At 41.6% G+C, this 27,366-nt stretch overlaps 2 protein-coding genes across 4 annotated transcripts in view; one reads left to right on the top strand and one right to left on the bottom strand.

Annotated features, from left to right (window-relative positions):
* The window catches only part of rnf170 (ring finger protein 170), a 32,758-nt gene extending 7,299 nt beyond the window's left edge, over nt 1-25,459 (bottom strand). Inside the window, exons 1-6 of one of the 2 annotated variants that reach the window (XM_007891941.2) lie at nt 25,225-25,459; nt 23,563-23,636; nt 11,439-11,590; nt 7,050-7,137; nt 4,240-4,348; nt 1,506-1,579 (exon numbers count right to left, since the gene is read on the bottom strand). In XM_007891941.2, the coding sequence (XP_007890132.1) occupies nt 1,506-1,579; nt 4,240-4,348; nt 7,050-7,137; nt 11,439-11,575 (408 nt within the window). In that variant the 5' untranslated portion in view covers nt 11,576-11,590; nt 23,563-23,636; nt 25,225-25,459. The remainder of the gene's footprint in view (nt 1-1,505; nt 1,580-4,239; nt 4,349-7,049; nt 7,138-11,438; nt 11,591-23,562; nt 23,637-25,224) is intronic. The other variant, XM_007891940.2, reaches the window with a different exon arrangement.
* A 106-nt stretch (nt 25,460-25,565) lies between these two features.
* The window catches only part of hook3 (hook microtubule-tethering protein 3), a 73,412-nt gene continuing 71,611 nt past the window's right edge, over nt 25,566-27,366 (top strand). For both annotated transcript variants that reach the window (XM_007891939.2, XM_007891938.2), the window contains exon 1: nt 25,566-25,780. In XM_007891939.2, the coding sequence (XP_007890130.1) occupies nt 25,736-25,780 (45 nt within the window). In that variant the 5' untranslated portion in view covers nt 25,566-25,735. The remainder of the gene's footprint in view (nt 25,781-27,366) is intronic.

Raw genomic sequence — 27,366 nt, 5'->3', positions numbered from 1 at the left:
AACAAAATAATAAATTGGTTATTTTCAATCCACGACTTTTTGTGGGACACTGCTGTGTGCAATTGGCTGCTGCGTTTCGCCCACAAATATACGGTCAATTCACTTTACAGCATATTCTGTGAAACGCTTTGAGACATCTAGAAGATGTGAAAAGCGCTATATCAAATGCAAGAATTATTATTATTATATCCCCCACCTTTCTCCCCTACCAGTGGAGGGTGGATTTCAAGCTATTCTGAGGAATTCCATCTCAAGAGTTCCTCCAACTTTCTCCTTCCCTCTGCTCTTTCAATACATGTCTCAAAACATAACTCTTTGCCCTTGCTTTCAGTCATCTTGCTCCCAGCTCTGGTGCCCTGTCAGCACTGTGAATGCACTTTGGGATGTCTTCCCAACATGAAAGGCACTATATAAATGCAAATTGTGTTGTATTCTATGTTCCATGGTCATTCTCTGAAAGGTAACGTTGTTCTTTCACATGCTGAATTGGATCAGTTCCTTGAAGCATCCTCAATAATGCTTAAATCGAAGAGTTTTGACTAGTATGGGAGAAAGCCAGATCTGTTTATTTAAAGAGGCTTTTGAAAAGGTTTGAAGGAGAACATTGAAAGAAGGAGAGAGAGATATTGCCTGATTCTTTTGTTTCTGTACTGTGAAGAAAAACAATTTTCCATTTCTAATGTGTTTAATTCTTTTACTTGCAATATCTAATTTTATAAGATTTGTATCGTGTTTGGAATTAAAACCTTATTCATTAAGTGGAAAAGGAGCTAGAGTGATTGCCGATATAATTTCATCCTTATTTTGTGGAGACTGAAGAGCGATTTCCTGTTGCAGTGTTTTATTATTGGCTCGAGTTAGTCTGAGGTCGATTGATCGCTCTTATGGAATCCGTACAGGTCACAGGATCAGCTCGGGAGCAGCAAAGCCAGATCAGCTGAAATTTGTTGCAACCGATAAAGGGGAGACTGAGAGCATTTGATAAGAGATAAACCAGATAATCAATAAGCCAGACGACTGTAAATTTGTGTTGGAGGGTTATTACGGCATGAAATTCCCAGTCACAATGGTACTTGAAGCAGAATCTATAACACAACAAAATTACATAGCTTTTAAAAAGAAACTGGACAAATATTTGAAAAGAATATATGAAAGGGCACGGGGAAAATGCAGCAGAAATAAAAGACTGAATTTCCCCATCTTTGCCCCAAAGGCAGCAGAGGCACTCAATTTCTAGATCCAGGTCATTTATACAGTATTTAGCGTGCAAAATTGGGGCTTCGGTATTTTAATTACATCACAGATGTACGACTTTCCACCATTCCCTGTAAAAAAAACTAATCTTTAATTGAAGTGAGAAATTATTTCAGGAGATCTAAAACAATTCTTCTTAATAATATTACAAAAAAAGGCCTCTACAATATTTTTAAGACAGAAATTTAGATATATTTAACCAGTATTTGTATAACTTTTCTATATGTTCTGCTTAGTGCAATGTATCTTACCATTTGTCTGCAAATGGGGCAATTAACAGCTCCTAACCAAGTGCCGTATCTCCAATATGCAATTATACAGGAACCTAGGAAACAAACAAAATATTTTCTTCAGTTCACTATGATCACTACAGGATTTGTGTTTTTGTAACATGAGTCAATCAGATTGTAACTTTATTTATTTGTTCCTCCTTCTCTGACCTACTCTGGTATAAGAGTCCACTGGGCTAGACACATCATGCAAGAGAGATCTAAAGGGAGAGAGATGAGGAGGGTATGGCAAGGTGGTTGAAAGCTTGGCTGCTGATGGTGATGAAGAGGAGGCAGGGGTTATAAGCAAGCAAAAGAGATGGGCAGCGGTGGTTTGGACAAGCTCGATCTTCCAGATGGAAGCCAATTGCGCACAGCAGTATCTCACAAACCATCATGGATTGAGTGACCAAATTATTATTATTCAAAAAAAAATGAGTGATTACCCCTGTAAAAACAAACAACTGGGTTTCTACTTACTGCCAAGTAAACAGAGGCGGGTGGAGTAAGAAAACTTGCTTAAAGTCTCACCCTGCCGGGAATCGAACTCAGGTCCTCTCACAAAATTTTAAGTGACTTGACCTGAATTATGAATTCATTGCTTTTAATGTTTGATTATCTCTAAATGCTTAAGTGATACTATTTCAACGCAGATACAAAACAGACATGGGTGCCTATACAGAATTTAAGTGGAAGCAAAATTTACTGAACTCACACCATCTCCTTCCTGACATTTCATTATTAGATTTTCCTGTAGGTAGTAAAACAATTTGTTTCTTCTTGGATGAGACATTAAACCAAGGTCTTGTCACTGTTCAGGTGGACATTAAAGATACCATGGCACTACACAAAAAGAGAAGGGAGTTTCTCCCAGTGTCCTGGCCAACGATCTCTCAAATACAATTGGCCATTCGATTCATGACTGTTTGGAGACATTATTATCATTATGATGTGTAAAATGTGCATAATTTAAATATTTGATTTACTTAAAAGAACTGTTTGTGACAAAGCAAATTACAGATATTTGAAACCAATACTTATTTCACTTAAATATACTAGAAATTTCTGAAGAAGCTAAAACACATCTCAAGCATACAGAGTGTGGAATCTTAAGAAAAAGGGTTTCTCAGTCACAGACCCAATGAGATTGCAATCAATACACATTATAGAAAGAAGAGCACCTGAAGATAAACTTTCTACAGGTGAACGTCAGAAGACCAAGCCTCTCCTGATTGGCTCATGCCAGCACCTCCGCACTAGCAGCGTCAGCATCCAAGGATGTACACTCCACCTCACCAAGCCAGTCAGGAACCTGGGCGTCTTGTTCGACCCACAACTGTCCTTTCTTTCCCAAATCCATGCCATGACCCACTCTGCCTTCCCCCCACCTCCACAACATTGTCTGACTCTGCCACTGCCTCATCCCTCAGGCCACCGAAACCCTCACACATGCCTTCATTACAACCAGGCTCGACTATGCCAACACCCTGCTGATCAGTCTTCGCAATTCTTCCCTCCACAAGTTACAGATCATCCAGAACTCTGCAGCTTGTGTCCTCTCCCGCACCAGGCTTTTTGGCCCCATCACTCCCACCCTCGCCTGGCTCCACTCAGAGAATTGAGTTCAAAATTCTCTCCCTCACCTTCAAGGCCCTCCATGACCTTGCCCCCTCCTACTTCTTCGAGCTGCTAACCATTTATTAACCTGTCCACTCCCACTGCTCAGCAGGCTCCAGCCTGGTCCATGTCCCCTACCTGGCCCACCCCACCATCGGTGGTTGGGCCTTCAGCCTCTCTACCACACCCTCTGGAACTGCATTCCACATTCTTTTCGCCTCGCTCTCTCCCTTCCCTCATTCAAGGCATGCCTCAAGATCCTCCTCTACGTCTGCCCCTTCGGATCCTCTCCTATTCTTCACCCACGCTGATCCCAACCCCCATCTCCCCCGCTGGGTCCTAAGCCTGACTGTTCAGCTCCTTGGGACGTCCTCCCGACATGAAAGGTGCTTTACAAATGTAATTTTGTAGTGTATAAGCCAGTTGGCAGTGCTATAGGTGGGGATTGGGAAGAGAAAAAATAAAAACAAACTATAATTTACTTTATCAGAAATCCCAATGATATAGAATGCTCAATTCCAATTCTTGGGAGAATCTTGGAGAAGAAACGAAAAAAATATTCAGATTACAGAGTTAAAGACCAAAATAGGCCACTTTTAAATTTAGAAGTCTTCCATTCTTGCAGAAAAATTACCTAATTTGTCCTCTCTTCAATTTACCTATGATAATAATCCTTGTTTTTTTAATATAGTGCCTTATCACATCTTTGAGATGTCTCAAAAGCACTTCACAGAATACACTGTAAAATGAATCGACTATACTTTGGGGGTGAAACACGGCAGCCAATTGCGCATACGGTCAATCAAGCCACAAACAGTCATGGATTGAGTGACCATATTATTATTATAATTTTTTTCCTTTTTTAAAAAAGGTATTATTACCCTCTGAAAAGCGATCTGTCAATCGACTAATAACTGGGTTCCTACTTGCTAGGTAAACAGAAGCGTGTGGAGTAAGGAAACTTGCTCAATATTTTGCCCTGTCCAGGAATCAAACCCGGAACCTCTCCTTTGCAAGACAAGCGCTCTAACCAATACGCTACAGGACTGAAAGTTTCAAACATTTTCTGGATGTGCTGTATAATACGATAACCACATACCACAGAACAAATGACCACAGTTGGTTTCAACAGGGAACGCTGCTTGCTGTAAACAAACTGGACAGGACATATCCGTGTAGAATAGCTGTCTATCCTGCGCTGGTGCATCCTTTAACAACATTAGAAAAATGAAATAAATTATCTGTGAATTGAATCCATTATCGCTAAAACAAAAAAAATACAGTTTGTTGTGAAATAAAAGATCACTCTTCTGGGTATAAATTGAGGTTTTAGAATTAACATTTAATTGCACTAAGGTACATCCATTTTTCCTCTGTCGAATTAAGCGGGGTATCCTTAGAGCTGAACTGGCTCTAAGGTGACATGCTTGGCAAAGGAATGTTCAACACATACCCAACACACACTCTGGGGTCCCAAGCCTTGGCTCTTGCCAACCTGCACCTAATACTTTCCAGAATTAGGTAACCAGGATGCGACCTCCAGGAAGAGAGTGCACATTCCATTCCAACAGTCTATCTCTGGAATTTCCATGTGTAGATGGTTTCGATACTCTTTAGCATGGTGATGGGTTTCCGCGTGCATCAGACACCTGATTGACTCAAAAAAATTTAATTCGCAAATAGGTGGCAAGACTGCAGGTTACGTCTCAACTATTCATCATTTCATTCCAAAATTAATAACTTGATATAAAACAGATCTTTCCACATCCTCTTTGGCTTCTTATAGTGGATACAAAGTTTGTTTTAGTTAAATGCTAATGTTGGTTTACCAAAGCATACATTTTTAAACCTTCCTTTAACAGAAGCTTATTTTTCTCTCGACCATCTCATTCCAGGACTATTACCGGGCAAGTCAACTTCAAAGCATAATTCTCCTTGTGTGTGAGAAAATGCAACAAATAGTCAAAGGATAGCTCCTAAAACCTCATCGCTACCACCCTGTGGTTTTACTAATAAAAAAAATAGTTTCCTATCAGATTCAAACTCTTTCAAGTCCAGCAGGAAACGTGTTGAGATGCAGTAAAAAGATTAATCTGTTCTGCACTAACCAGTTTTCTGTCTGAACTTGATCGAAATTCCTAGTCCAACGATTCAAGGTTAATGTTCATACACTGAACCATCTAGCTGCATCCAATCGTATTAAAAACACAAGTTGCATTTTTATGCAGTATCATCTTAGATTGAAATATCTTAACGTGCTTCCCAAGTAATTACTGCCATAGTGACCATTTAACAAGAGGTTCTACCATTACGCCGATGTGAAAAGCTACGCAAAACATAACTGGCAATTAAAAGAATATTGCATTCAGTAAAGATAACCATAACACACAAGAAGGCCAGGAAATCCAGTTTGTGTATGCTGGCTCTTTAAGAGCAATTTTTTTAGTCCCATTTACCTGCCCTTTCCCAAACTCCTGTTGTTTACTCCTTTTTAGGTATTTATCTAATTCCCTTCTGAATTCTGTCTCAACATCCAATCTTGGCAAAGCATTTAATATCCAACTATTCATGAAAAAATTCCTAACCTCCCCATTTGTTTGTTTGCCAAATATCTTAAATTGGAGTCCTCCAGGCACTGACTCACTGCCCAGTGGAAACAATTTTCCTTATTGACTATCAAAACTCTCATATAAAAATGAGAATATTTATGGTTCAGGCGTCAGTTGGTAGCTCATGCCTCTGAATTAGAAGGTTCAAACCTCATGTCGGCTCTTTAAGCTCATGGCACTAGGCTAGTGAAGGCCAGGCAATCCAGTCTAGGCTGTCACTCCACTATTGGGGTGCGCTAATTTGTCAGAGATGCTATCTTTGAGACATTAAACCCAGGTCCTGTTTGCCTGATCAGGTGAACAGTATAGATTCCATGGCAGTTTGAAAAGAGAAGGGATTTTCTCCCAGTGTCCTGGCTATCAATATTCCAGATAAAAATTGAGCATTCACTTCAAGGCTATTTATGGGACATTGCTGTGCACAAATTGACTGCCAGGTTTGCCAACAAATATATTGTCAATGCACTTTATAGTAAAATCCTGTTAATAAGAGTATTGAGACATTTTGATGAAGTGATTAGGCACCGTATCTAATGCAAGATTTAATTATTATGTTATTACAAATAGCAAATGTTATTGAACGTCAAAGGCACCTATATTTTAGGAATATATTGCAAATTTCACATGTGAAATTTGGTCCAGACTGGATAAAATAAATTACCATTACTATTCTAATTTTCCTTTATTTGACTACATGGTTTGGGCAAGGGGTGGAACAGCAGGCAAGGTTTGGTGGCTGACTCAAACCAAAGTTTCATGTAACAATAAGTACTGAATTTCTTATGTTCAGTTTAACAGGAGAGAATTTGTATTTTTCATTATTTTTGTTTAATATTTCAAGCAGCATACAAAACTTATTTACCACAGTTGTAAGTAGAATAACTTACTGATCTTTCTCAGGCAGTCCCTTTGTGGCAGATGAAGAAAGTGACTACTGCAGTACATATCAATAACATACTTTAACACAATAAGATTTTTTTTTATGTCTGGGGCAATGGGCGAACATATGTTTGCCCATAGTAAAAATCCCTACATCTGAGAGGCACCTGCAATAAATTTCCTTTTTTTACTATTCTATTAATTATTTTGAATTGTAATAATATATAATAATCCTTGCATTTGTTAAAGTGCTTTTCACGTCTTCTAGACGTCTCAAAGCGCTTCACAGAATATACTGTAAGGTAAATTGATTGTACATTTGTGGGCGAAATTGTAAGCTATGATTTACTTATTTGATTGTTGCAATGTAGAGAAACATATCAAACTATAACACAGTTTTGCTTTACAAAATTGTTTGTACCTGGTGATTCAAGGCCTCAGCTTGGAGGTGCTGCCGCAGTTCCCTCACACGTTCCTGATTCTCAGGATGGATATTCTGCTGTTCATTTCTGAAAGAAAGAAAGAGAGAAAGAAAGAGAGAACAAAAAGAGAAAGAACATATATTAACATCGCCTGCATTTGGTCATTTGGAAATAAATTGTTTGAAATATTCCACAAAACAGTTCTCAAACATTTCAGATGCAAGATGTTTGTGAATCTGAATTTAAGAAAACACTTTCTTTATTCTAGCTAGGACTGAGAAGATATCAATATCTTAAAATGATGCAACTTTTTAATAAAATGCATTTGTAATTTAAGATCAAAATAAGAGAAGTTCTTCAGAACTGAATGCGTTTCTGCCAACTTTCATGTAATGAATGCAGAGGCAAAAATGGATAATAACATTTACAAACACCTTGCCATCAAAATTTACTGGAATGCTTTGAAAAAGTAACTTCTTGTGAATGAGGGCTATTCAGTGGATACACAACATACCTTTTCAGAAGGGTGCGAGATTTTCATAAGATTTCAAGATTTTTTAAGAGGGGCGAGTTTGCTCCCCAAAACAAGGATTGAGCTTGTAATATAACTGAACACTCGAGCGCAGCACTGAGGGAGAGATGCATTGTTAGAGCCATCATTCTTCAAATGAAATCGTAAACCAAGGTTTCATCACTTGTAGTTGTGGTTCAGATGGGCTTTAACGATCCCATAGCACTATTTTGAAGAGCAAGGAATCCTTTCAGTGTTCTGGCCAATATTTAATAATAATAATCCTTGCATTTGATATAGCGCTTTTCACGTCTTCTTGACGTCTCAAAGCGCTTCACAGAATATGCTGTAAAGTGAATTGACTGTATATTTGTGGGCAAAACGTAGCAGCCAATTGCGCACAGTCGTGTTCCACAGTGTTCCACAAACAGTCGTGGATTGAAAATGACCAATTTATTATTGTTTTGGTTTTGGAGGGATTATTATTAGGCGTGTGGAGTAAGGAAACTTGCCCAAGGTTTCGTCCTGTGCCTGGAATTGAACCCAGGTATCTCGCTTGCAAGGCGAGTGCTCTAACCATTGAGTTACAGGACTCCATGTATTTCTCACTCATCCACATTTATCAAGGAAAACTTTCAAATTAATTGATTATCCAACATAATGCAGTTACTGATATAAGCAGCAGATTAGCTGCTGCTTTTACCCGTACAGCAGTCACTATGTTTCAAAATAACTAATTCTGTAAAGTGCCTTGATACATAATCATGGTTTACTATCTGGTTCAGAAGGGGACGAAAGATTGTAAGAGACATCCTTGACCATATACGTGCTTCTGCTCCATGGTAAAATCACAGCCATGGGGTTAACATCCACATGTATGCAGTTGAAACTCTATTCTACCTTTGTCTCCAGGAACTCCCGACGTGAAAGGGCTACACAAATGTAATTTTGTTGCTGTTGTCTTGACGGATTATCTGTCATACATCAAGTCCTGGTTGAGAGCTAACTTTCTCCAGTTGAACGTCGACAACACAGGGGGCCTCTGCTTGGCTCCAGTCAACGCCTCATCACAGGTGCTGACAGCACCACGATTCATGGATGCACTCGCCACCTCAGAGCCAGTATGGGACCTTGGTGTCTTGCTTGACCCTTCAATTGTCCTTTAAACCTCACATCTGTGCTATGACCCATTCTGCCTTCCCCCACAATAATGTCTGCCTCCATCACTATCTCTCCAGTCAGGCTGCCGAAACCCTCATCTGTGCTTTTATCATGTCCAGGTTTGACTACGCTAACTCCCTGCTTTCCAGACATCCTAACTCTTACCTTCACAAGCTGCAGATTATACAAGACTCTGCAGCTCGTGTCGTCTACCACACCAGGCTCCGTGAGTTAATCTTCACTGGGTCCAATCACTAGAGGCAAAATGCAAAATACTGCAGATGCTGGAAATCTAAAACAAAAACAGAACACTCAGTAGGTCAGGCAGCATCTATGGAGAAAGGAAAGTGAGTCACTTTCCTTTCTCCATAAATGCTGCCTGACCTGCTGAGTGTTCCCAACGACTTCTGTTTTTGTTTCCAATCACCAGAGGATTGAGTTTAAGATCCTCATCCTCAACTCCTACCTCTGCAACCTATTAAAACATTACCAACCTGTCTGCTTCCTCTGCTCAGTGGGCACAGGACTGCTCCATGTCCCCCCATCTGCCCACCTTACTATTGGCGGACAGGCCTTCAGCCTTTCTGCCCCCACCTTCAAGAACTCCATTCCTGAGTCCCTTCACCTTGCCCTCTCTTGTCTCTCTCAAGATCTTCCTCTTTGATTGTGCATCAGTCATCCTCCCACCCCCCCACTTGCCCTCCACCCCTCTCGATTCCAACACCAGTTAAACCCTTAACTGTCCAGAGTCTTGAGATGCCTTCCTGACACGAAAGGCAATATAAATGCAATTTGTTTTTGTTACATTCTATAGAACACTGTGTTTTCCAGTTCATCCAGGAATATCAACTTTGTCACTGGGGTACTAATTCCTCCAAAAAAAAAATAATAATTTGGTCACTCAAACCATGACTGTTTGTGGGACACTGCTGTGCGCAATTGGCTGCTGCATTTCACCCACAAACTATACAGTCAATTCACTTTACAGTACATTCTGTGAAGTGCTTTGAGACATCTCGAAGACATGATAAGGCGTTATATCAAATGCACTATAAGATAATTATTATAATAAACATTGCATAATCATCTCAGGGAGATGCTTTCGTAGTGAGGGGGAATAAGAGTGATATCCCAGTGCCAAATGCCTTAATGGAGGGATATACTTATTTTCCCCACAACGAACCTGGATGTCCTACATGCAGCACACAATTTAGAATCGTCTTAAATCTCCACTTCATATATTTTTCTGGTACTGTTCCGTTTTCATTTCTTAAGTTTCAGTTGACTCAAAGTCACTGAGTTGACATTATAGTTCTCTCCCCCTTCCCATTTTTATCCATAAGCACTAATCAATTATAAATACAAATGTCTTCAGTGGAAAGCCAGCAACAATGCTATAAAATTCCTTTTTTCTTTTCCAGGTACTTTTATTCTCTTAAACTCCTTTATACGTCTGCATACAAAATAACCATCACTTCTTGAATCAAGTTTAAAGTAAGTACATAAAGTGTTTGCCTACACACAATAATCCTGCAATGCATTTTGAGATGTTTAGCAACACGATAAGGTTCTATATCAAATGCAAGGATTATTATTATTTTTTTAAAAATCACCCAAATGCAATTTTCCAAGTTTCAAATACTTGAGTAAAATAAGTCATTGTTGTTGATGTCTCTAGTTGTATTCCACTCAATGCATAAATAGTCATTTTTCTATTGACTAGTTTTTTCAATTTTGTTCAAAGTTTCACCTAATTACTGACTTATTTCCAGCATATATTAAATTTAGCATGGAGGTCCTCCATTATCTTCATGTTTGATTTCTGGTCTACCAAATTCTGTAAACTGATTTTCTTTTTCTCTTTAAATCTGCAAGATACATTCTGCAAAGCATTTAAAATGTGCTTTTCATTCTCTTGCTTTTCATTTGCTGATAGATTCTCCTAGATTGTAGTGAAAGTGAAATTGGTGGCATCTAAGTAAAATAATTCTTGCATTTGACATAACACTTTTCACATCAGGAGGGCGTTTCAAAAGTATTTATAGGAATTACTGAAAAATGTAGTGATTTTTTGTAGGCTAATGTAGCATCCAATTTGCACACAGCAAAAACTGACAAAAAGTCAAGTTGTGAATAACCAATTTTATCTGTGGGATTGTTGGGCAGGATCCTGGAAGAAACTCTTCTGTTTTCAAATTCCCAGCCTGGTGTGTCAGCCTGGACTGTGAGTTCAAAGTCACATAACTCACAATTACAAAGTGTGGTAACATAACAATAATCCTTGCATTTGATATAGATGTCTCAAAGCGCTTCAGAGAGTATACTGTAAAGTGAGTTGACTGTATATTTGTGGGCAAAATGCGTCAGCCAATTGCATACAGCAGTGTCCCACAAACAGTCGTGGATTGAAGTGAACAGTTTTTATTGCTTCTTTTTCTTGAGGAATTATTATCAGGGGTGTGGAGTAAGGAAACTTGCTCAAGGTTTCCCCTGCCGGGAATCGAACCCAGGTCTCTTGCTTGCAAGTCGAGTGCTCTAACCACTGAGCTAAAAGACTCCTTAACTGTACAGTCAATCCTCGACTGAATTGACTGTATATCTTGTGGGCAAAACATGGCACAATTGTGCTACCACAACAGATGGTAAATGTTGTAGAGTAGTGAAAATATAACATAAACCAAACCTGAAATGAAACTGATTAGTATTGTTATCTCACCTATATAGAAAAGTTGCTAAACCTCCTAACATTGCAAAGGTGATAGCTACTGTTAGAAGAACCTGGTCGCTAATTCCTTCAATCAGTGAAACCTCATCAATTCTTGATCCAATGAATTCCTCTGGATGTTGTTCCATTCCAGACGACAGTGTCTGAAAAAACAAAAAGTTACAGTGGTTGAAAGGATTGTTTGTGAAAACTATATTTCACTTTACAACAACAAGATTACATTTGTACAGCGCCTTTCACGTCGGGAGGATGTCCCAAAGTGCTGGACAGTGTGCAGCATTTCAGACCCGATCTGGGGTCAGGGGGGGGAGAAAGGAGGGGCGGGGAAGGGGGGTGACCGATGGCACGGCTGAAATGGAAGGTCTTTAGGTGCGATCGAAAGATGCAGAAAGAAGGGGCAAAGCAGAGGAATAGAGGAAGAGTGTTTTGGGGCATAGTGGCTTAAAGCGCAGCCACCTTTGGTGGAATAGAGGGCATGAAGGACATGCAGAAAGCAGGAGCCAGTCGAGTGGAGGCAGTGGGTTTTGGGCTGGGGGTGAGTAGGTCAGAGAGATAGGCAGGTGCCAAGGCATGATAGAATTTGAAAACGAGTTCAAGAACCTTGAAATCGAAGTGTTCGGTGATAGGAAGCTAGTGGAACGTGGCTAGAACTGATGTGATGGATGTACGGAGTTCAGTGTGGTTGAGTATATAGGCAGCAGAGTTTTGGATCAGCTGGATCTTCTGCATGTTGGAGCTGGGGAGACTGGCGAAGAGGGCATTTGAATATGTCTTCATACATTTTATAAACATAGCTACAAACAAAGCATCATTTATCTACACATCTGAAGAAAACTTTTTTGTGCAAATTATTTTAATCTTTCCTTTTTTATTAAATATCTTGCTTCATAATAAAATTATCTAATTGGGTTAAAATTTTTATGCTGCGAATGATGGTCTTCAAAATGACCTACCATAAAGTACAGAAACTATTTGAAAATATACATCAGTGCAGCTGTGAAAATACCAACAGATCTGATCTGCCTTCCTGGTTGGGCTCCCTTCTGTAAGGAGCAAGAATAGCTGGTTTGTATGTGGATAACGTCCTTCCCCTAAAAGGGCTGATCTAAACCAACAGCACACTGATCCAAACGATCCAACAACATACGATAGTGTGGAAAAATTTCATCAAGGACCAGAGGTCCCAATTTTGCAGGCATCGTGTCCTCCTTCTTCTGCCTCTCTGACTGCCGTCCTTATCGTTCTCGAGATTTGGACCGGTCTACTGTCCAACTCGACCTTTAAACTACCCGGATTTATCAGAACTTATTGTTTAAATAATAGTAAATAAATAATAGTAACCTATGGTTGCCAGCAAAATAGAAATAATAACATTTTTGCAGTCAACACTGCATAATAATTTGCATTTATATAATGCTTCCCATATCAGGAGGATGTTTCAAAGTGATTTACACAGCTGACTGGGAGCCCAAACCGAGTTGGGGGGTTGGGGGGGGCGCGGAAGTAAAGAGAGTCAGAGCTCATAGAGGACATGATGTTCGACAGATAAATAAATGATCAGGACAGTATTCTTCCTGTAATCAAGGGCAGAGGTTGTGCATGTACAAAGTTAGCTGTGCCCATGCACATTGAAAGGGATCCACACTGCAACTGCATTATAACCAAATCTGCGTTATAAAGAAGCACATTACAATGGGGTTGCATTGTACCATGTGCCTAAAACTTTATAACAAGTCTTTTGTGTTGGATCTTGTCAAATATCTTCCAAAAAAATTCATTCATAGAACCACTGCATTCCCTTCAGCTATATATTCGTTTAAAAAAAATTCAACTTCCAGAAATCCATGCTGCTGTCCAGATTAACCTATGCCGTTTGACTTTGATCCCTTATTATGGAATCTTACAGATCATTGATATTAAGGCTAATAGGCCTATAATTTTCCATTTTATTTCTCTCCTCTTTTTGAATGGGAGTGTTCCCAAAGTTCTAGAAATCGTGGTCAAAGTTTCCAATATCTCTTTTCCAACTTTCCTCAGTATTCTAAAATGCATACCATCGGGGCTGGGTAACCTTTCTAATGCCATTACCCTTTGAATAACTATCCCTAGTAATTCCTTAACCTCCTCTTGTAATCCTAAGTCTAACCATTGCATTCGTTTGTGAAAGCAGAAGCAAGATAAATAATAGTTGTGCCATTCCTTCATTTTTAACAAGTTTTGTCTGTCATTCCAAAGTGATTCCAACATTTTAAGATAATCCTCTGATTTTTAATAGGCTTATAAAACGATTTCTCAAGTTTCCAATTATCCACAAATCTATTTTAAGTTTAAAATGATTTTGGTATCTCACTTGCTGCCTCTAGGACATCTGTAATCTACTGGACTTTCAGCTGAGCCAAGAGACTAGTGAGGTTGACATTTGTAGGCTGTAATAAGATTTCTTTGAAATGAGCATTTTATTACTGATGTTTCTAGCTACTAAATTGGTGGTAGTTATAATATTTAAAAGCAAAATCCCATTCTTTGTCACTATCTAGTTATATTTCCAAAATAAAAATGTGATAACGTGAGAGACCAGCAGTAAATGCATATTTATCTGATGTTATTAACCTGGTTTATCATATTTGTACAATATTAATAAACTTATTGAACAGAGACCATTGATATATCATAGGTATTAATTCAAAATATTATTTTTGAACATTTTGAAAAAGACAGCAACAACAACTCAGGATTTCAAGGTCTAAAGGGAAACCCCCCACCGTTAATAATGCCATCCTGTAGCTCAGTGCTTAGAGCACTCACATCACAAACAAGAGACCTGGGTTTGATTCCTGGGCAGGGCAAAATATTGGGCAGGTTTCCTTACTCCACACACCTCTGTTTACATAGCAGTAAGTAGGAACCCGGTTGTTAGTCGATTGGCGGATCACTTTTTCGGAGGTAATAATTCCTTCAAAAAAATAATTTGGTCACTCAATCCACAACTGTTTGCTGTGCGCAATTGGCTGCCGCGTTTTGCCCACAAAATATACAGTCAATTCACTTTACAGTATATTCTGTGAAGAGCTTTGAGACGTCTCGAAGACGTGATAAGGCACTATATCAAATGCAAGGATTATTATATCTTGTTTGATACAGAATTAGTTTAATCTACAGTTTACCTACATCCTCCCATAAATGTTTATTTAGGTGTGTTTGGGATAGAAGCAAGATTCACAAACAACGCTAAGAGAATGTTTTCATTAGAACAGGGCGGCCCGCATTCGACCCGGGGGATGATATAATTTGGCCAGCGGAACATTCTGCTTACCTGCTAAGTCTATGGGGAGCAGAGATCGCGCTAGTCTTTTTTCATACTCGATGAGAGTGCAAGCGTATTGTGGGGGCTGAACCGCGATTTGAATGAAAGCGTTTCATTCAAATCGTGGTTCTAACATTGCACCTATTCATGCTGCACTTTAATGGGTCTTTGCTCTAATGTGCAGCTTGAATTAAGTTATTAAGCTAGTAAGTTTTACTCCATCCCCCCGAAAATGTTTAACTGCCACATTTTGTACTGTACTGCTCAAGGAAATGTCGGAAAATCTTGAGAAGTGTTATGTCGATTTAATGATTATTGTATATTGCAAGAAAGTAAGTAATAGTTACGCAATCACATTTGGGGACCTTTGAACAATGCATGCAAAATATGCAACACTACCTTTTTAAAATACTTGCGGGAATTCATGGTTGCAAACATGCCAACTACATGATCAAAACTTAGTGTGTCAAATCGTACTCAATAGACACAACTTGGAGTGCATTCAATCTATCCTGGATCATTGTAGATCTGAGTGAGTTTTTGATGAGACTCATCTTTGAGAACAAATGTTCATCTTCTCAGACTGTTACTGGTCGGGTTTAGATTGTATGTAGATCAACTGCCCCAGTTGGAAATGTTGATTCCACCAAATGATTCTATTTCATAATCTTAAAACAATTCNTTTTTTCTCACATTTAATATGTGATATGACATCCAGAAAGTGCACAAATTCGTCAACACGTCTATATCAAACTATTTTTCAGCACTACTAAGATAAGCTCTATTGCTGCTAGACATGGCTTCTGCTCTCCACACTGCCTCTTACCTCGCCTGACATCCTGGAGATATGACTCGTACCTCCAGCTCTGCCCCTTTGCTGTCACTCAATGCATAGCTTCCTCAGGCTGTAGGAGGCACGGGTCAGAGCAGAGAGGGATGGCAAGAGGAGCGGAGGAATGAATCATACCTCCAGCTCTGCCTCTCTTCCTGTCACTCGCTGCGCTGCCTCATAACGGAGAGTGACGGGAAGAGAGGTGCAGCCAGGAGGTAAAAGGTATTCGGGGCCTCGGACCTTGGTGCACTGAGTCATGGTTCATCCGTTTTGTTGGTTAATCTTGTAAGGGAATCACAAAAATATTGCTTATTCAACCCATGGAGACGTCTCAAATCCGGCATCCAGTAGTCAGTAGCCAAAAGGTTGGACCACCCTGTTCTAGTTCATCCAATATCGCCTTGTGATTGAAGGATACTCACTCTGCAAGATTACCCACAGACATTCAGACATATGACATTTGGAAGACTGTTTTTCACATTGCGGTAGACACTTATCAAATAGTCACCAGAGATTTAAATAAAATGGAAAAAGGTAATAAAAAACTGTTGGAAATTTGAAATAAAAATAGAAAATGTTGGAAACACAGCACATAAATTAGCATCAGAAAAAGAATTGACAGAATTCAAAGAACCTTGACTCTAATAATCTTCTGAAAATTGTCTATGCTTCCCTTTACACTAATGAATGCCAAGAAAATCACAAATAAACATGTTGGGTATGATACTTCATCAGAACTGGAATGGTGGGGCCAGGTGAATACAATCTCTATGCAGGGCCAAAAATGGTTGAAGGTAACAGCAGGGAACTGGTTCACCCTATAAGCCTTTTTTTTGGTAAACTCTTTTAGAAAAGTATCATCATCCCATACAGTGTGCAGCTATCGTGTGTTCCATGTCAGTGTTGGGTTATGCCCACTGGGATGTAGGCAACGCCACAATTAAACTACTTCCAACTGCTGTATATGTTTTTACAATCATTCTTTAAAGGATAGTGGGAAATCTCTACCAAGGAACTAACATCCAGAAATTAAAATGGTGTATGGTCAAGTGAGAGGAAATAGGTTCAAAAAGACTGTCTTGCTGCATCAAAGCTTGCTGCAAGAAAGCCAGAAACATCACTATGAGTCGATCTTAATTTTGAAGTGGATTTTGTGTAACTTTTAGAAGACCGTACAGAAAGTCAGATTCAAAATTGAGATTTAATTTAAAAATTGCCACAGAATCCTAATGAACAAAACACTTGTAACTCCTCCGCTACAAATGCTGCTCAACCTCTGCAAATAAACCCAGCAGATTTCAGTAAGAATAGAAATTAATTCAACATCAAAGCTCAAACACCAAATTAGAGCTCAAAGGCTCCTCCCTCCCAATTAGGTGCATACATCTGAAATTAAAGTTCAATGTGAGAAAAACAACTCATTCAGTCCCAGAAAAACTTTGACAATCAAGAAACAATTATACTCACCAACTAACATGGGACTAAAATATGGTAAATTCTACCAAAGAACAAATTGTCAAATTACCATCAAGACATGAAACACAACATAATTTGTTCTTGTAGAATTATTTTTTATAGATTTCACTTCGCCTAACAGCAACACAGGTACCATCTTCATTCAATTAATTTAATCTGTTTCAATTGTCAAAAGAACAGAGCTCAGCTTAACATCAACTCCAGAAGGAACATCCCTCGGGATCGATCAATTCCCAGACATGACATATATTTCCCAATCCCATCCAACCACATGGCAGAAGGGTTATGTTGCACACCATGGTGACATTGCAAGGCATTGTAATTTTGGTAAACAAAAATGTTGAACGACCATTATTGCATTTGTATGGTCTGCCTCCATACAATACAAATTTACATTTATGTAACACCTTTCATGTTAAAAGGACATCCCAAGACGATTCAACAAGGTACAGTCAGTTTAGATTGTGTTTATATGGTACTTCATACACTGATATTTTAAACAAACTGTGGATTTTAAACAATCAAGCTAGGGTGGAATCGTGCATGGAAGGGTTGAAACAGGACACAGTAGGTGCCCCAGATGATATTTACTTCAAGTACTTCTTCAGGAAGGGGTCCAGGGTAATAAAGTTGGGATGAGAAAAGGCAAATTTCAGACTTAAAAATTGAACTCTCTAGTGCATTAATTTTCTCATTATAACTTCCTATTGTATTTAGAAATAAGCCAGGTCTTGACGGATCAGATTTACCTTGGGGCTGGAGGCAGAAGAACAGGTACTGATCAAACGAAAACAACAATTTTTCAATGATCGTAGTAACCAAATCATTCTTAGAAATGTGCATTCTAATTACTTGCAATGCCTGCACTTACCTCAGCCTCTATTTCCCAAATAACAAATAATTCCTGTATTTAATATAGCACAATTCATGTAGGGAGGATGTAAAAATGTGTCACAGGATTTTACTGTAAAGTGAAGTGACTGTGTATTTTGTAGGCAAACCAGGCACACAACAGTGTCCCACAACTGACCGTGAAGTGAATCACCAATTTTGCCTGGAGGATTATTTTCCAGGACTGAGGAGAAACTCTTGGTTTTACGTCTCATCCAAAAAACATCAACAACACATCTTGCAACACAACACATATAACGCCCTTCACACGGGGTAGTGACCCGGAGTGCTTCACATTGGCGGAGTCTGACCCTGAGCCGGAGGGGAAAGGTAGGGGGAAGTGACCATAAGCAAGATCAAAAAGGAAGGTCTTTAGACGGGATTTGAAAGCAGGGAGGGAGAGGGCAAGGCAACAATGCAACCCCTTTAATACTCACATAGTACTAAGCCTAGATTATGTGCTCAAAGTATGAATCATCAACCTTCTGACTGAAGGCAAGAATGCTATCAACTGAGCCAGGTTGGCAGCTAGTGTTTTATACACTCTTTTTCATGTTTAAATGTAAATCCTCAAAATTGTTTTTGTAGGGTCCCATATGTGTCAAAATGATTGCCAATTCCTTGGTGAATTCAGCACTTTAAAAAAAAGTTTCTTGCACAATCTGTAGCTTTGTGACTTTCTAATTAATCCCCTCTGGAGATTGTTGGATGTCAATATCCCAACACAAGTTAAGAGTATTGTTCAGGCCAATTTTCACAGCACCTCTAATTTTAAACTACATTTAATCAACACCTGCAATAAATTAACCTAGATTCAAAATGTCTAGTTTTGCGTGAGAATACATCAGTGTGAGAGAGATAAAATAATTATTTCGATCCACAAAAAAAATTACATTAACAGTGCATTATCACAACAAAATGTGTGATGAAAGTCAAAATGCAGCCAGCAAAGTCCCAGTATCAGATGAATGACGACTTTTGCTCAAGCATGTAATGAAACTTCCCTTACTTTTTGGACAGTATCAAAACATATTAAAAGTCTTCCTGAATAGGCAGATAGAATTTAATGTGGGGAAGTGTAAAGTTATTCACATAGGTAGAAAAAATAGAAAAACAGATTATTTTCTAGAGGGGGAGAGATTAGATAGTGTTAGTGTTCAGAGGGATTTGGGTGTCCTTGTACACCAGTCTCAAAACGTTAGTTTGCAGGTGCAGCAAGCAACTAAGAAGGCGAACGGCATGTTAGCGTTCATTGCAAAAGGTTTAGAGTACAAGAGTAGGGAAGTCTTGCTGCAACTGTATAGGGCCTTGGTGAGTCCGCACCTAGAGTATTGTGTGCAGTTTTGGTCTCCCTATTTAAGAAAGGACATACTTGCCCTGGAGGGGGTGCAGCGTAGATTCACTCGGTTAGTTCCTGGAATGAGGGGACTGACCTATGAAGATAGGCTGAATAAACTAGGGCTATATTCTCTAGAGTACAGAAGAATTAGGGGAGATCTTATTGAAACATATAAGATTCTTAAAGGGCTGATAAAGTAGACACTGAGGGTCTGTTTCCCCTGGTAGGAGAATCTATAACCAGGGGTCACAGTCTTAAAATTAAGGGTCAGCCTTTTAGAACAGAGTTGAGGAAACATTTCTTCACTCAGAGGGTAGTGAATTTATGGAATTCACTCCCACAGAAGGCTGTAGATGCTCAGTCCTTGAACATCTTCAAGGCTGAGACTGATAGATTTTTAAAAAATAGAGGGATTAGGGGATATGGGGATAGGGCAGGTAATTAGAGTTAGGTCTGAAGATCAGCCATGATCTTATTGAATGGCGGGGCACACTCGAGGGGCCGAATGGCCTACTCCTGCTCCTAATTCTTATCTTCTTATGCCACCTCTAAAAATGCAGCAGTTCCTCATTATTGTGCAAAAAATATAAATTGGTCATGTTTTACCCACAAAATATACAGTCAATTCACTTTACAGTATATTCTGTAAAGCGCTTTGAGACGTCTTGAAAATGTGATAAAGCACTATATCAAATGCAATGATTATTATTATTTACTCCATGGCTATTCGTGAGACGTTGCTGTGCGCAACTCACCCACAAAAGTGTCCTCGTTTGCCCACAAAACAGATATGTACCGTATATCCTGTGAAACCCTTTGAGACATCCTCCTGATGTGAAAAGCACTATACCAAATGCAAGGATTATGATTGTAATTATAATGACAGTTTTCACTATGACCCCTGGGTCCCAATGTGGCCAACCTGTTCTTTTGAAGCCCCTTTCTACTCCAACAACCACAACAACTTGCATTTATATAATAATGATAATCCTTGCATTTGATATAGCGCTTTTCACGTCGGGAGGACGTCCCAAAGCGCTTCACAGAACACACTGTAAAGTGAATTGACTGTATATTTGTGGGCGAACGCGGCAGCCAATTGCGCACAGCAATGTCCCACAAACAGACGTAGATTGAAAATGACCAATTTTTATTATTGCTTTTGGAGGGATTATTATTAGGCTCTGTGTGGAGTAAGGAAACTTGCCCAAGGTTTCGCCCTCTGCCTGGAATTGAACTCAGGTCTCTCGCTTGCAAAGTGAGTGCTCTAACCACTGAGCTACAGGACTCCACCCACTGAGCTACAGGACTCCACTAGTGCATTCATGTCAGGAGGACATCCTAAGGTGCTGGACAATAAGACGTTTGCACCCGATTTGGAAATCAGAGAGGGTTGGAGGGCAAGTGGGGTGGAAGAGAGATGACCGAAAGCACAGTCGAAAAGGAAGTTCGTGTGATGGCCTTGAAGGTGGCAAGGGCAAGACAGAGGGGCTTCTGTGGAGGGAAGCCCTACATTTTTCTTCACCACAAACCCTCTCCTCCCTTCCATGCCTTTTCCGCTGTTCATCCACAAAACACAGATACTCCACTTAACAGTATTTCCTGTGAGGCGCTTTGGGTTGTCCTCCCGACATAAAGGGTACTACATCAGGTGCAAGGATTACAAACTTTTACATCAGGCTCTAACTTCGAGGTCATCGACTTCCTTGCATCCAAACTCAACACTATACATTTGGTTTCCTTTGCCACTTATATTTTCCTTTCTTCCCCTGCTCTTACCCTCCTGCGTCCTGCATGTCTTCACACCATCCCCTGAAAGTCTTGAACACAACTCTCCCTCATTTCATGACTCATCTCCCACTTGAAATCCTCACTCCTCCTGCACCCTTCTTAACAACACAGTTCCTGACTACTCAACTATTCCTGTTCACCTCATGCTAGCCAACACCACTAATCTTCCATATCTTCTGGAACTGTGTCCCTTGCTCAGAGAAAAAAAAACCCTTAATAAAAATTAATAATGGGTGCTCATCACATTAGTTCTTGTTAGGCTTCACTGGCTAGTTATCACCGAATGGATCAATTTCAAGATTTTCATACTGGTCTTCAAATCTTTTCATACCCGGCACCTCCCTAGCTCTCTGACCTGCTTGCTCTCCAATCCACTACTGGTCACCTACGCTCGACACGCTCTGGCCTCCTGCTTATCGCTGGTGTCCTCCTTTTCACTATCGGAGGTGCATACATTTGTATAGCGCTTTTCACGTCGGGAGGACGTCCCAAGGCGCTGGACAGTGTACAGCATTTCAGACCCGAGCTAGGGTCAGCGGGGGAGAAGGGAGGGCAGGGGAAGGGGGTGGCCGATGACATGGTCGAAGAGGAGGGTCTTGAGGCGGCACTCCAAAAGCCGCTGAAACCCTGGTCCATGCCTTTGTCACCTCTCGGCTGGACTAGTCGAATGCCCTCCTCGCTGGTCTCCCCTCCACTGCCATCCATAAAATCCAAGTCACACAAAACTCTGCCGCCCGCATTCTTACCCGCACCAAACTCCGCACCCCGATCAGCCCAGTCCTTGCCAGACTGCACTGGCTGCCTGTCCCAGAGAGGATCGACTTCAAGATCCTCACCCTTGTCTTCAAATCCCTCCACTCCCCTACTTCTCTGACCTCCTCAAAACAGTACCCGTTGCCTCCGTTCTTCTGGGTCTGGCCTCCTCCTTGTCCCCCGAGTCCTCCGCTCCACCCTCGGCGGCCGCGCCTTCAGCCACTATGCCCCGAGGCTCTGGAACTGCCTTCCTCACTCACTTCATCTCGCTCCCTCCTTTTCTGTTTTCAGGTCTCTGCTGAAGACCTTTCTTTTCAACCACGCCTTTGGTCACCTTCCTCCCCATCCCCCTGGCTCGGCCCCGGGAGCCGTTACTGTGAAGCGCTCTGAGACACCGTCCGGCATGGAGGGTCCTATATAAATCCAAGTTGTTGTTAACTTGAAGGATGCTAAGGAAGGGGATGGAATTCCAGAGGTTGGGGGCAGAGTGGCTGAAGGCTCTCCCGCCAATGGTGGGGCGGGTGGGTCAGGGGACATGGAGCAGGCCGGAGCCGGCTGAGCGGAGGGAATGGACGGGTTGGTAGGTGGTTAAGAGGTCGCAGAGGTAGGATGGGGCGAGGCCATGGAGGGCTTTGTAGGTGAGGATCAGGATCTTGAACTGGATCCTCTGAAGGATAGGGAGCCCATGGAGTCGGACGAGAATGGGGGAGATGGGGTCATGGAGTTTGGTGCGGGAGAGGACACGGGCTGCAGAGTTCAGGATTATCTGCAGCCTGTAGAGGGAGAAGTTAGGAAGGCCGACAAGCAGGGCTACCCTGCATGAGGCGCTCTGCATAAATGCAAGTTGTTGTTATTGTTGTAATAAACCTTGCATTTGATATGGAACCTTATCACGTTGCTGAGGCGCTCAAAGGACTTCACAGGGTATACTGTAAATAAAGTAGTATGACTGTGTATTTTGTGGGTGAACACAACAGCCAGTAATGTCCTTCAAACAGCCATGGAATGAATGACTAATTTTTGTTGGGGAATTGATGGCCAGTACACCAGAAAAACTTTCTTTCTTTTTGCATAGTAATAATAATAATCCTTGCATTTGATATAGTGCTTTTTCACATCTTCTAGACGTCTCAAAGCGCTTCACAGAATATACTGTAAAGTGAATTGACTGTACATTTGTGGGCAAAATGCAGCAGCCAATTGCGCACGGAGGTGTCTCACAAACAGTCGTGGATTGAAGTGACCAAGTTATTATAGTTTTTTTTCCTGAGGGATTATTATCAGGTGTGTGGAGTAAGGAAACTTGCCCAAGGTTTCGCCTGCCGGCAATTGGACCCAGGTCTCTCGCTTGCAAGGCGAGTGCTCTAACCACTGAGCTACAGGACTCCTTACCATAGTACTTTACCATAGCTTTCTTACTCCACACACCTGATAACAATCCCTCAAAAAAAATTGGTCACTTGATCCATGACTGTTTGTGGGACACTGCTGTGTGCAACTGGCTGCCACTTTTCAACCACAAATATACAGGCAATTCACTTTACAGTATATTCTGTGAAGTGCTTTGAGATGTCAAGAAAGTGTGAAAAGCGCTGTATCAAATGCAAGGATTATTATTACTAGTTATTATTACCAACTGCACTAGGCTGACACTCTTGACACCTTTAGCTTCTGAAACAATCTTTCCAAAGTAATGTAATGGGCTATTGCTTCCCAACTACATTCTCACCTTTTCCTGTTTGAGATCCTCCAATCCAACTTGAACCTGTTGAATCCTCCAATCCAACTTGAATCTTTGCCATCCTAGTCAAAGGCACAAATCACATCCTAATATCTGCACAGGAAGGGCTCTACGGTCCTCCTTTCCTCTCTGCTGATCATTCTATTCTCCTTCACCCACTCTTAAATCTAATGTATGCAGGTGAAACCTTGGGCAAGTTTCCTTACTCCACACCTGATAATAATCCCTCAAGAAAAAAACTATTATAAATTGGTCACTTCAATCCACGACTATTTGTGGGACACCTCTGTGCGCAATTGGCTGCCCCGTTTCGCTCACACATATACAATCAATTCACTTTACAGTAGATTCTGTGAAGCGTTTTGAAACGTCTAGAAGTGATAAGGCCCTATATCAAATGCAAAGAGTATTATTATTATGCTACTTTCTTGGCACCACTCAAAACTATATTGAGGCTTCTGCTTATTTCTGAATGGTCTCCTGTATTACATGCCAGCCTTTATCCTTGGTCCTCTATTTTTTAAATCGTATATGCTTTTTGCTGACATCAGCCATGAAGTTGACACGACCCTCATCTCTGCTACAAAACTGCCCATTCATGTCCCTATCTTATCGCAACACAGCTGAAATTCTCATTTATGCTTTTATCATTTTGAGGTGAGATCTCTCCTTTGCTCTACTACCAATCTCTCCACCTGTACCGTTCTAAACTCTGGCTCTTGTAGAAATCTGCACATGACATCTTCTCGTATAGCTGGCACCCTATGCTCATTAACTTTAGCCACCCAAACAACAACAACTGAGCAACAAATTACATTTGTATAGCGCCTTTCATGTCAGGAGGACATCCCAAGGCACTGAAGCATCCAAGGCTTCCAGTTCCCCAACAAGTCAACAGGGGACCTTCTTATCCCTTCATGATGTTGATCAACCTGAACACTTGCAACCTTGTCCAACTCTATTCCCCTGCCTGTAACCTCTGCTTCTCCTAATATGGTCTACTGCTTTCTCCTCACTCCCTCCATCGGTATCTGAACTTTCAACTGGAACTCTCTCCCCAAACCTCTTCTTCTGGTGCCTTCTCTATCTGCTTAAAAAAAAAACTCATATTAAAAAAAAAGTCTACAAACACTGCCTGGTCTCCAACATGGAGGGGATCCGTCTATGTTTGGATCCACCATTGACCGGTTTTAAGAACAAACAAAGAAATAACACACGCAGGGCCTGTGACTTGTTTTTCTTCCAACATTTAAGTTTCTGCTCGTTACTGTGGGCAGTTTTTTTTTGTGTGTGTGATACTTGCACACGTTTTAGAACAGCTGTGTTAGCTCCAGCTTTGTACTGCATACATCTATTTCGGAGGAGGGAGGTTGGGGAGAGGAGAAATACAGAGGGGAATGTTTTGAATTGTTTGGTGGTGCAAAGCCTCTCAGGACCTTCCAAAGCTGCAAAAACAAAAAAAAAACTCACAATTTCGCACGTTTCACAAAAAAAAACCCAATCGTGCGAAAAGTCACTTCATAACTCCGTGCAACGAGGCAACTGAACTAAGGTGCAGGAGGGAGAGGGAGAGAGGGGGAGAGAGGGAGGGGGAGAGAGGGAGGGAGCACACAGGAGGCGACTGGGGATAAAATGCAACCACTGTATTACCTGTCCCTTTAAGACGAAACAACTTCCTCGTCGCCCCAGTGCCGTTCGCAGCAAATGCTGAGTGAGAGGAGAGGGCGTCACTTCCTCGCACCAGTGTTGCCGCTCGCCTTTAAGGTACCAGGGGTGACAGCAGCCCACAGTGGCCCATCCCCAACCTCCCCGCTCTCAAATCGGGTTGATGTGGCTCTGGCTGCGGGGAGAGCTGACGCCGACCCTCCTCCTCCTCCTCCCTCCCTCCCTCTCTCTCTCTCGTCTCTCCTGACTGTCAGTCGAGCGCGCGGCGGTCAGTGTGCGCCTGTGCGAAGGAGCTGCGGCGCAGGCGCGGCAGCCGGCGGGCAGCCAGCCAGCGGGTTCTCGAGCGCTGACGTGCCGCTGTTGGAACCGGGAACGGTTGGTTGGCAGTTGGTGGCCGTTGCGGCTTTGTTGTGGAGGAGCGGCGGTGGGCGCGAGCGGGCAGGACATCCCCCCCCCACCCCCACACCACTCGGCCTCTACGTGTGCCTCGGGAGAGATGAACGTGGACCGCATCGAGCTGTGCGAGAGTCTGCTGACCTGGGTGAGTGCGACTCCTTCAGGCCCTCGCCTCGGGCTGTGTGAAGAGTGTCTGGGCCCCTCGGCTCGGCAACCGGAGCGTTTTTATTCTGATTAGCGGATGATTTCAGTCACTAAACCCCGCCGCCCTCTTCATCCCGTATCCCTCCTCACCCCACAGCGGTTGCTGAGCTTCGGAGATGCGGATTTTCAGGGTTGAGGGTAAATGACGGAGCTCAGGATCACAGACAGGACCCGTTCTTCCCACCACACCCCAACCCCACCCACACCCACACCCGCCGAGGGCCAGAGATAAGCCGCCTGAATCCTTCATCGTTTCTCAACCTCCTATCCTCAACCGACAGTAAATACCTATGCCCCAGCTCGCTGCCGCTGCCGGGGTCGGGTCGGGTAGGCTGCCCGGGTGATTAATCCCTGTTTACACAGCAGCCATTTGTGTGCCTGAGCTACATTTAGAGTGAGTGAGAGAGAGAGAGAGAGAGACTGACGCGGTTGCCAGTGTGATCCGCTGTCAAGTGCCGCGTCTCTTTACCATCCACTCTTTTGTGTTCAGTGTCTCTGCACTGCACCCCCCGACACCGGTGTGAACACTGTGTTCCCGGTGTATCTGCACTGACCCGGTGTCTTGGTTTGTGCAGTGTGTACACGATTAAGCCGTCCTGGTTTGCCAGTGTGCTGTATGTCTGTGTACTGTTCACCATGTGTGTGCTATTCATTGTCTGTCTTGGTGACACCGGTTTACACACTTTGTATCTGCACTCTGGAAGTGGTCTAATTTGTGCAGTGTATATATAAACTGCTAGTTTGGACAGTGTGTATCCGTACTGTTCGCTGTGTATCTGCACTGTTCCTTGGACACCAGTTTACAATATCTTTTCCTGGTGTATCTACTCTTTATTGTTGATGCCAGTTTGCATCTGTACTGTCCCGTGTCACTGGTTTGCATAGTGTATTTACCATGGATCTGCACTGACTGTTCACACCAGTTTGCACAGTGCAGCCACCAAGGAATCCCCTATTCAATACACAGGTTTACTGTTTTCACAAAATAGTACTATTGATAATAATAATAATAATAATTCTTGATATAGTGTCTTATCATGTTGTCAAGACGTCTAAAAGCGCTTCACAGGATACACTAAAGTGGATTGACTATGTTTTTTTTGTGGGAAACCCATCATAAGGTTGATCTGGATGAAGAAGGCCTTTGGAATACCCGTTCCCATCACTGCATCAGGATGTTTTTTAAATGAGTCTTAGCCTCTGTCACCTTTCCTGGCAACCTGTTCCAGTCATTGATTACCTTCTATGTAAAGAAGCACTTCCTGATTTTTGTCTTGAAATTGCCCTTCCCTTTACCACTCTAAACATGTAGTTATGTTTAAATACTAAAATGTTAATTTGAATAGTACAGCACTTACCAAGAATTTGTCACAGGAGCTCAATTTAGGCCGAAAAAGACAATTTCCTGCTTACGCTGCTTCCGTGATCCTAAAACTCCCCACCCTTGTAGTGGAGGAGGTAATTTGTAGCAGATTCCGTGGAAAAAGTGCGGCCACACTTTTCTATTGGGCCAGTTCATAACTCATT

Source organism: Callorhinchus milii, unplaced genomic scaffold (genome assembly GCF_018977255.1).
Source record: "Callorhinchus milii isolate IMCB2004 unplaced genomic scaffold, IMCB_Cmil_1.0 Scaffold1, whole genome shotgun sequence".
Lineage (NCBI taxonomy): Eukaryota > Metazoa > Chordata > Chondrichthyes > Chimaeriformes > Callorhinchidae > Callorhinchus > Callorhinchus milii.
This window is presented reverse-complemented; position numbering and strand designations above follow the sequence as displayed.